The 11,366-nt window shown below is 34.0% G+C and overlaps 1 protein-coding gene across 1 annotated transcript; it reads left to right on the top strand.

The window, feature by feature from the left end:
• The first annotated feature begins 3,568 nt into the window (after positions 1-3,568).
• On the top strand, positions 3,569-9,294 carry LOC141686539 (uncharacterized). The gene is made up of 13 exons (XM_074491566.1): positions 3,569-4,076; positions 4,181-4,433; positions 4,519-5,300; positions 5,412-5,546; positions 5,649-5,675; positions 5,877-6,398; positions 6,473-6,816; positions 8,075-8,209; positions 8,292-8,583; positions 8,655-8,751; positions 8,878-8,999; positions 9,110-9,191; positions 9,279-9,294. The coding sequence occupies exons 1-13, from the start codon at positions 3,569-3,571 to the stop codon at positions 9,292-9,294; spliced, it is 3,315 nt and encodes a 1,104-aa protein (XP_074347667.1).
• Positions 9,295-11,366: the final 2,072 nt, after the last annotated feature.

Raw genomic sequence — 11,366 nt, 5'->3', positions numbered from 1 at the left:
GTCACTTCTGCCACCAATTTCGCCGCCTAACCACCACCACCAATGCACAACCATCACTCAAAATCGCTCGTTTTGATAAATGTATATATTGTGTGTATATGTACAGCAAGCTCGTCTTCCTCTATTTCTCGGCGAGATCGTCGGGATGTATTATACCAGTGGTGGCGGGAGATTGGGTCGGGGGTTGTGGGCAGGGAAGCTCTGGTCAGGGGAGGGGGCTGTGAGTGTTGGTCGTGAAGATCTGGGTGGGTGGGGTGGTTGTTATGCTATGCTGGGTTTGATTGATTGCAAGTGTGTGGGTAGATAGATTATTTGTTTTAGCAGAGTGCTCTTGGTAATTATAAGAGTTTCAATAGTGGTTTTAAGTTTTTATTTTTAGATTCGTTTGTATCTATATTATCTTAAAGGCTACTAATGCTCATTTAAAATTTACCTACTAAATTTACCCATGAATTTACCCATGACCCGTTTAATTTTTTTACACATAAAACATTATATTATACACATATTCATGGATCTTTTAAGATTTAAATATTTTATAACCCATATACAAACTAACATATTATACAGCTAGACCCCCCTAATTTTAGCAACTGATTAGTACGTTCAAATTTTTTTGAATATTTTTCTCTCTCAAACTGGTGCTAAATGTAGTAACTGATTAATAGGTTTCATCTGTTGTTCTTCTCAATCGAATGATTTAGCTCCGTCGATCTCCTGTCAAGCATGGATTCACGCTCCCTGGAAGGCTCAGGCTCTGCAAGGACATCACTTTTAGGTTTGATTTCATCATGAATAACTGTTAACTATCAATCACGTTATGTGTTATATGATTTTGAATGATTTTATGTTTTTGTTCGTAGGGTTGAAACGTTTGATTCGTAGCCAAGATTCATCAGATCAGGGCTCAAATCAATCTTCTCTGTTGCAGGCTACCCCAAGTTTTCCTGTTTCTGAGTCGAATGGTGAATATCATTCTTCCTCTTACATTTTGTATATAGATTGTGTTCTAATTCATGTTCTTATATTCGTCTCATTGAATTAGTTGTGAAGCGTAGAAACGTATGTGTTGAAAAAGAAAATCAGAGTCCCAATGTTACAGTCTCGAATACACAGTCAACAGGTTCTGCATTATCATCTGGTATGTTTTCCATTATTATTGTTTATTATCTGTTACATTAGTGAATGTTGGGAACTCATGATTCATATGCATTTTGTAGTTGGATTTAGGTCTCCTTTACAGACATTATTCAATAGTAATACAAATGTATTACGAGATTCCAGTCCACACAATCCATTTAATTTTGTTGCTGATGTTTCGTCTAATAGAACCACCCGGACTTCCTTCACAGGTATTTGGGTTTGTTTTACCAATATAAAGTTCAGAAGTGGGAATGTTTGTATGACTATTTGTTCTATTTTTTTGTTGTAGATTTGAAACGTATGAACAGAAGTGTGGGTTTGAGACCTCTTGGTGGATCAAATAGCACGCCTGTCAGTGTACAAATTTCACCTATTTCGGGGATTACAGTTGAAGAGAATAACACTCCAATTTCTAGGTGCATGGATCAACCTGCTACACTCTCAGATATTACCAATTTGCCGTGTACGTTACATTATAACTTTATACTGAAATAAATATTTTTGTATGCTCTGTTGTGTTTACTAAATTGCTAAAATTATATTATGTTGTTTGTTACAGCTGTGAAACGTAGAGTACGTGGTCGCAATATTGAGAAAATTTTAGCTACTAATAACAGTATTTCAACGAATAACCAAGAAAAAAAATTACGCCTTCAGAAGAATCATGTGTGTTACCTATTAATCAGTTTATGAAATTTCTAATTTATAAAATTTGTAATACTTTATGTTTTATTTGCTATTAAGACCAACAAGAATCCATTGTTATTTCTTGCTGCAGCTAATAAATTTAGATTACGTGGTCCTAATGTAGATAATAGGTAGACAATACCACAGAGTAAGTTTTGTGTGATGCACATTAATACATGATTATGCATGTTCATTTATAAGATTTCATGTTTTTATTGTTGTGAAAACAATTTAAAATTCTTTTGTGTATTGTGTTGCAGCTAAGAAATACAGGGTACGTGGCCCTAATATTGAGAAGATTTATACAGATCCCATGTGTACGTTTTGTTATTACATGTTTCCTGATATGCAAATTTATAAAAAAAATTACCTTGTTGGGATTGATCCCATTATTACCATTCACTGATTTGTGTGCTGAAGTATTTGTTCATTTTTCAACAGTTATAGGAAAAAGACCTGGTACATCCTCTATGAATAATGTTGACGCATTGTCAAAGTCTAATAAAATATTTGAACATGGACGAATGAGTCAACCTCTAATGTCTCCTTTATGGTCAAGTTTTCATAATCCCCATGAACTGAAGTCAAGAAAGAGTAAAGGAAAGGATAAAGAACAAGCATCTCCAGAAAAAAGGAATTTGATATCAGATTTTCACAATGTGGTTGAATTTGTGGATTCAGAGTCAAGTGATTCAGATGTTGGAATTGATGATATGTATCATGATGACATGGAAGAGGTAATATTGAATTAGAATTTGTGGCGTGGATATATGGATCTTGGTCGTCCGTCAAAGTTGTGCAATAAATGTGGTGCTACTATGTGGAACGAAGAGCGTAATAATAAATCATGTCCGCGTAAAGAGCCCACATTTTCTATGTGTTGTCGTAATGGTCAGATACATTTTCCAAAAGAAAGGCCGCCACCAGAACCACTAGCTTCTTTGTTACTTGGTGGTGAGAAATTGAGGCATTTTAAACAGTACATAAGAATGTACAACTGCATGTTCCAATTCACTTCCAGCGGTGGTAAGATTGATAACTCAATAAACAGAGGTAGCTCTCCTTATTGTTTTCGCTTACAAGGTCAAAACTATCATTTGGTTGGGAGTTTAGTACCGTTAGATGGATCTTCACCCAAATTCTGCCAGCTCTACATATACGACACGCAGAATGAGGTTGAGAATAGAATCAATGCAATGTGAGGTGCTTCTGACAATGTTGATCCAGATATTGTCGAGGAACTTTTAGGTATGTTAGACAAGAACAATGAGTTAGTCAAAGCTTTTCGCATGGCTCGGAATCGGTTTGAAAATGAAGAGCTGGATGAGTTTAAGTTAGTCCTCATATCATCTCAATCTTCTAGCGGTAGACCAAACCATATTACTCCATCTGATGAAGTTGTTGCTTTCATTGTTAGTGATGACACGGATACCGGTGGTTTTAGAGACACGATTGTGAATTCCAAACAAGAAGGATTGAAGAGGATATATGAAACAAATCCACATTTCATGCAGTTGCAATATCCACTACTGTTTCCTTGGGGAATCGAGGGTTATCATAAACGTATACCTCTGATAAGCAATAAATACTCTGAAATAGAGAATTTAGATGATGAGACCTTGATCCTGACTCAACACAGAGGCGACATGTTTCACTAAGAGAATATTATTGTTACAAGATTATGATACGCACTTCTGAAGGTATTTATTAAAAGTAAGCAATGTGATTAGAATATAAAATGCGTAATGGCTATGTGTATATTCTCACCATCGTCTCATTAATTTTAGGTTTAACGCCACACCTTGCAGGATGTTTGTGGCAACAATATGTTGTGGATCAGTTTGCTGCCATTGAACAATATAGATTAGACTGGGTTTCAACGCATCAAACTACCATCCGTGCTGATTTGTATAATTCTGTGCGTGATGCTCTCAGTAAAGGAGACCATGATTCAATGCATATTGGAAAAGCTGTTATACTGCCTGCTTCATTCACTGGATCCCAACGATACATGTCTCAATACTTTAAGGATTCCTTGGCGATATGTCGTGCAATTGGTCATCCATCCTTATTTCTCACCATGACTTGCAACTCAAAGTGGCCAGAGATACAAGAAATGCTTAAATTGTTGCCCAATGTTGATCCTGTTGATGCACCGGATATTGTTTCTCGCGTGTTTAAATTGAAGCTTGATCAGCTATTAGATTTGATTAAAAAGAAGAACTACTTTGGAAAGTGTATAGGAGGTAAATTTATTTTTCTGGACACCGACAATTTTACATTTAATTTTTTTAATCATATCTACACACATGCATAGATTTAATATTTTCTTTACTTATGTTTGGCACAGTTATGCATGTAATTGAATTCCAGAAGCGTGATTTGCCACACGTGCATATGCTAATCTGGCTGAGCCCTGAAAGCAGACCTAATTCTATTGAAAAGGTTGACCGGTTGGTTTCTGCTGAAATACCAGATAAGAATTCTGATCCAATAGCATATGAAGCTGTTAGAAACTACATGATGCATGGACCCTGTGGTAAAGACTTATACACATCTCCATGTATAGTTAAAAGAAAATGCATGCGTCATTTCCCAAAGAGGTCTGAATAAATAGAATGATACATATGTTCTGTAATAAGTCTATTTTATTATTAATCTCGACGCATGTAATGTTTTGTTTTGCAGGTTTAATGGTAATACCTATTTTGACGATTGTGGTTTTCCTGTTTATCGGAGGCGTAACACTGGTAGAGTTATCAATAAAAAAGGGATCAACCTTGACAATCAATATGTAGTTCCATACAATCGAGATCTTCTGTTGCGGTTTCAGTGTCATATAAATCTGGAAATTTGCAACAGTTCAAGATCGTTGAAATATCTCTTCAAGTACTGTTTAAAGGGTCATGACACTGCTACAATGTTGTTGAAGAAGAAAAGTAACAAATCAGGGAGTGAACAAACTGCAAGATCCGTGAAGAATTTGGATGAGGTAAAGAATTTTCTTGATGGTAGATATGTTTGTGCATCCGAGGCATCTTGGAGGATTTTTGGGTTTGACATTCACCATCGTTCCCCAAGTGTTGAACGCTTACCAATACATTTGCCCGGTCAAAAGTACTTGAATTTTCAGAGTTCTGCAGATTTGGAGAATGTGTGCAATAACGCGACTTCCAAAAAAAGTAAACTAGAGGCTTGGTTTGTAGCTAACAGTGAATTTCCACAAGCTCGAAATTTTACGTATTCTGACTTTCCCACCCAGTTTACATGGATAAAGAAAACTGTTAAATGGAAGCTTAGACAAAGAGGTGATGTGGTTGGGAGGTTAGCAGAGGTTCATGCAACAACTGGTGAATTATTTCACCTTCGAATGCTGTTACTTAGATGTAAAGGTGCTTTATCTTTCTCTCAGTTACGCACTATTGATGGAACTACATATGATACATTTAAGGAAGCATGTGGTGCTCTTGGTCTGTTGAATAATGACAAGCAATGACATGATGCTTTGGAAGAAAATGCATTGTCAGCTATGCCAATCCAAATTCGGGCTATGTTTGTTAACATACTGGCATATTGTTCAGTGTCTGATCCGCTTGCGCTATGGGAAAAACACTGGCCAACATTGTCAGACGATGTTCTTTATATCCGGCGTAAGATTTCAGATAACATTCATTTAACACTGTCCGAGTATGAAATCCAGAACTATGCTTTAGCAGGTGTGTGATCAGTATTAAATACATTTTACGTTTGTTACTTTGTAGTATTTTTTTATTATTTTTATTTAGATGTCGGAACATTTACCATTTATTTTTGTGCAGAGATTGAAAAGTTGTTAAATGATGTTGGTAAGTCCTTAAGAGATTTTCATATGATGCCATTTCCTGACGAACGATTTTTCCACACTTTTGTCAATCGTCTTATTGCTGAGGAAACTAGCTAAAATAAAGAAGAATTGATACTTAATCATGACAAAGCTCATAAAAATCTGAACTCAAGGCAGCTAGATGTATATAATGCAGTTGTTGATAATGTAAACAAAAATAAAGGTGGAATGTTTTTTGTTTACGGGAGCGGTGGATGCGGTAAAACGTTTCTTTGGCAAACTCTTTGTTCACGTTTTCGATCAGAAGGAAAGATTGTTCTTCCTGTTGCAAGCTCAGGAATTGCTACTACACTTCTTCCTGGTGGCCGAATAGCTCATTCTAGGTTTAAGATACCGCTTAAATTAGATCAGAGTTCTATTGCTGGAATAAAACATGGTACAGACATTGCAGAGTTGATGCAGCACACAAGTCTTATAATATGGGATGAAGCTCCAATGCAGCATCGCTATGCAATCGAAGCCGTGGACAGAAGCTTGCGAGACATAATGGCTGCCGTTGATGTAGAACGAGGAAGAAGACCCTTTGGTGGTATTACAGTTGTTTTTGAAGGCGATTTTCGACAGATATTTCCTGTTCTGCCTAAGGCTGGAAGGGCTGAAATAGTGAATGCATCATTCAACAAATCCCGGCTTTGGAAATCTTGCAGGGTCTTTCTTCTCAGTCAGAACATGAGATTACATTCAGGTAATTCTGAAGCTAGAAATGGCAACTTGAGATTGGAGACGGAAAAGTTGAATGCATTGATACTCATCGTGCAGATGTTGAAACTGAGTTTGTAGTTCCTGATGAATATGTTGTCAAGAGTCCCTTGAAAAGTCCCATTAAAACCCTAATTGACATAATATATCCAGATTTTCAGAATAACTTGCATTCACAGGAGTATCTGAGATCGAGATCTATTTTGACTCCAACAAACGTTGTAGTTGATGACATCAATGCACAGATTCTTGAAAGAGTTTCGGGTAATATGCATACTTATCTCAGCCAAGATTCAATTGAAGACAAGGGTGTTGACGAGAATGACTTTGATTCGTCATTTCCAGTTGAGTATCTGAACTCCATAAATATGCCATGTATGCCTAAACATGAGTTGAAAGTAAAGGTTGGAGCCGTTGTTATGTTGCTGAGGAATTTAAATCAGATTATGGGTCTATGCAATGGTACAAGGATGATAGTTACTGGCTGCAAAAAAAACAGTATAGAATGTCAAATTTTCTGTGGATCTCAAGTTGGTACGAAACATCTCCAAGAATCAATATGGTCCCAACAGACACAAATTGGCCATTTGAATTTAAAAGAACGCAATTTCCTCTCCAACTATGTTTTTCCATGACTGTGAACAAGAGCCAAGGTCAATCATTGGACATAGTTGGATTGTATCTTCCTCAGCCCGTATTCTCTCATGGTTAGTTATACGTTGCAATATCCCGTGTTACATCTCCAGAAGGACTACATATTCTTATTGATGAAGATAATGGGAAAAGCACAAATATAACATCAAATGTTGTGTTTGAAGAAGTTTTCTACAACCTTCCTAAAATGTGATAATATTTGATTTAACTAACTTATTGTAATTGTTCGACCATGAAGATGGTACCACCACAAATATTACATCAAATGTAGTCTATGAAGAAGTATTTTACAACCTACCGAGCAGAAATGATGATAATGTATCATAGTAGTTATTTGTATTGCACATTTATAATTCTGACTAAGTTATTCATCATTTTTTTATAATTGGTAGTATGAGAATTTTTTTTGTTATTAAATTAGAATTACATCAGGTCATATTGGTTATTCATTCTCATATAACTACTAAGTAAAAGGCAGATTCTGGAATAGTTTTTTATGCATATCAAATTCTCAATATAATTAGATGTGATATGTTTTATATTGATAAGGAGACATTATGATAATCAGAGAAGATTATGGGATACTAACAATTTGTATCAGATAACTAACTCATATTTAAATATTTGTTTAATATCACATTTATGTTACTAATTGAGATTCTATTTTAACACTTTTTTTTCCTTGCTAATATTGGTGTAAGCTGTTAAGGATCATCATACAACTCTAATAGATATCTATTGATTGAGATTTTCATGGACTAATTATCAGCCTATCACCTTAACTATAAAGATAGTGTATATCTTTATTAAAAATACAGTTGATTGTCTTAAACGCTCCACACATTCGGATTGTTTTTGCTATATATCCAACTCACAAACTAATTTCAGAGTTCATATGGCAGAACATCCAAGTATAATTACAATTCATTACCTATTTGTTGAAATGAACATTTAATATACTCCTTTTTTGATAACATCTATTAACTTTTTCATTACTCGGATATTCAGGACCATCATCATTTATCCGATCTGGATGGTAATAATACTGCTTGGACTTTGAAGGTCCGTGTGACAAGAATGTGGGTATCAACTAATCGACAAGGTGTCTTAGTCAGGCACAATCTTATTCTATTGGACTGTGAGGTTTGATTAAATAACTATATGACTTATACCACATCTATGATTGTGTTTACCAGTCTCTATCCTAAGATTTTCTTTTTTGCAGAATAATCACATACTTGCAATTATTCCACCAGCTCTTTGGAATTTGTTTTACTTTATCATTCATCCTGGAAGATTGTTACGTATCAGAAATGTTCAGGTTCTTCCAGCTGCTGGATTTATGAGGCCTGTACGTTCTGCAAATCACATCATTTTTCTTCCCATCACTGTGGTGGTGTTGGAACCTGAGAAAATTTTGAGTATACCGCGCCATAAATTTGATTTGGTTCATGTGACTCTCCTATATAATTCTCCTCATTGTTCTGCCCTCGATGAGCTTCCTATTTATTCCACTGGTATTGCTTATAAAATTTTAGAACAAATCGCTTACAATTTGTTGTGTTTAACTTTAAGTTTATTGTTGTAGATGTTATTGGAATTGTTGAACTCCTGCTACCAGTACAATCTATTATGACAAGATTTGGTGAAAAGGAAGTGTTACGCTTCAGAATTTCAGATGGCGTGTAAGACTCTTCAATAAATTTTTTGACAAATATAAAAATACTACGCCATCCTCCAGTTTTCTTATTTTACGTATTAACACTATTGAACATCCATAAGTGTTTGACGTTTTATTATATTCGTGTTAGGAGGGCCATCCAAGTGTGTTTTAGCGGTTCTTTGCCAACAAATTTTGAATCATTGTACCAAGTTACTGAAATTGAACCCAAAATTGTGATTCTGGCATCTGTTAGAGTCTTTATGTATCGAGGTTAATGTCTTATTTTTTATATTAAAAAATAAAAAATTGTAAGTGTTCTCATAGGTTATACAATTTGTTCTAGCTCTTAAATAATATATATTTTTCGCTCTTAAAAACAGGAAGAGCGCAGATCAGCAATATTCCGTCAACAAAGGTTTTTGTCAATCTTGATTATCCTGATGTCTTATATTTGAGGCAGAGGTAACTAAATATTAATTATATGTTTTTGAATTTTACATCATTTTTTTCATATAAACGCTTATAAGTTTTACATACTTTGCAATATAGGTTGACGGACATTTGACAAATCCAAATATGACGCTGCAGAACCATTCCCGTCAACGAAGCTTGAAGACACTTTATTTTTTCTGCATTTCTATTAAACTTCTTGATTCAACCGCATTGTCGTATTTGTTTTGATTAAACTTATTTACCACACTATGGATTATTTATAATTTCTCTGTAAATCATAATTATCTCAGTATTTGTCTTTATTAAATGTTCGAACAATTTTGATCACAGTATCTCAACTCAACAGTTTAAATAAATACATTAATTTAATATGTATATTCTAAAGTTCTGAAAAAAGATGTTATATATAATTCCATTTCGAAAAAATCAAACAGATTATGTTATAAATATTCATACCATTTTCATATCTTATGCATATTTTTAAATGAATTAGAGAAACAGATAGAGTTATGAAAAAAAATATACAAGTTAATAAAAAAAATGGGATCAATAAGACTTTGATTGTGATGATTGGATTAATTTAATTGATTAACCTTAATTAATTAATTAACTCAAAATTTAAAATATAATATTCCGTTACATCTAAATTATACTTATATATTCAAAAATTATATTGAATAGATAGGAAGATAATTGATGATTAATGACCTAATCATTGAGGATTATATTGTTGTCGGTCTTCATCTTACATATTTTTAAAAAAATATCAATTATCATCAACTTACCAGATTGAATAAGATAATTGATGAATAATTAGAGAATCAATCAAGACCATATTGTTGGCAGTCTTTATCATACAGTTAAAATAGAGTATCAATTAGCATCAATTTACCAGTTTGAATATATCATTGAGATAAAATAGAGTATCATAACCTATCAAGTTGCATATATCATTTGCAAATGCATTTTAATTTAATGTCTTGAGATAAACATCAAACATACTCTGACACTAAAAATAAAACTTTAGGTTTCCTCTCTATTTGTTCTCTCTAAAAACATCATTGATTGGTACGAACTGATCTAATATGTTATCATTATTTCTTCATCGTGCATGCTGTCATTTTTTGTTAATATTTTGAAGTTTTTAATTCCTCAATTGTTAATGCTTGACACTTTGTTTAATTGACTTGAACAAAAACTTCAATGGAGTCTGCAGTATTCAATCTTATTGAAGACCTTGATCAATCGACTACCAATTGGAAGATTAAGGCTAGAGTAACTAGGATGTGGACCAGCGTTAGCTCTGAGAATGGATCAGTCAAAGGATATAATGTCATTCTGCTTGATGATGATGTAAGTCTTATGTTGTAAAATTTTATTATGGTATTACGTAAAATCCTACCTTCTTTTGTATACCAAATGTAACATCTTCTTTTGTTTTAGAATAATCACGTCCATGCATTTGCTTATCCCAATATTTGGAATGGATTCAAAACTCCTGTGATTGAAGGAGGCGTTTATGTTTTTGACCAATTTTCTGTGAAAGATGCTGTCGGTAATCTGAAGCCTGTACAAACTGATATATGCATCAGATTTTCACAATATACTACGGTCACTGCTGTTGAAGACGATGGCATGATTCCTGCCTACAAATTCGAATTTCTGGATTTAGGTGATCTTTTTGCTGAGGCCAGCAAATATCAGCCACAACAACAACCTGAATTTGCTATAGGTGACCTTAATATAATACTCTTTTGGTTTAGATTATTAGTTTTTTTAAAATGCGTACCTTAATATTTCACTGCATTTTATCTTTCACCAAATTAAATATATTGCTCTGTTTAATTTAGATGTAATTGGAGTTATTGAGGATTTTGAACCTCTAACGAAACTTGACACAAAATTTGGCATGCGAGACATTGTCAAATTCAGGATTTGTGATTCTAGGTTTGTCGAATGTATTAATATTTATCCTGTAATTATAATTATTTTCTGAGTCCGTCTCTAATGTGGAAGTTGTATATCCTGAAATATATGTTATTTTTTCAATATAGTAATCAGCATAAAGTAAGTGTTTGGGGAGATCTTGCTGTGTTGGCCAATAACATTTATACTAAGGAACTCCAGTCTCCAGTAATTGCAATAATAACGAGCACAAAAGTTACAACTTTCATGAGTAAGTTC

Source organism: Apium graveolens, chromosome 9, assembly GCF_009905375.1.
Source record: "Apium graveolens cultivar Ventura chromosome 9, ASM990537v1, whole genome shotgun sequence".
In the NCBI taxonomy this organism is placed as follows: domain Eukaryota; kingdom Viridiplantae; phylum Streptophyta; class Magnoliopsida; order Apiales; family Apiaceae; genus Apium; species Apium graveolens.
The sequence above is the reverse complement of the archived record's forward strand: the minus strand, read 5'-3'. Positions and strand labels throughout refer to the sequence as shown.

Bases quoted from the DNA above. Each gene is read 5' to 3' on its own strand.
- LOC141686539 (XM_074491566.1), top strand. From the start codon at position 3,569: ATGCGTAATGGCTATGTGTATATTCTCACCATCGTCTCATTAATTTTA. The intron at 4,434-4,518 runs GTCTGAATAAAT...TTTGTTTTGCAG, and splicing joins ATGCGTCATTTCCCAAAGAG to GTTTAATGGTAATACCTATT. The intron at 5,676-5,876 runs GTAAGTCCTTAA...ACAAAAATAAAG, and splicing joins AAAGTTGTTAAATGATGTTG to GTGGAATGTTTTTTGTTTAC.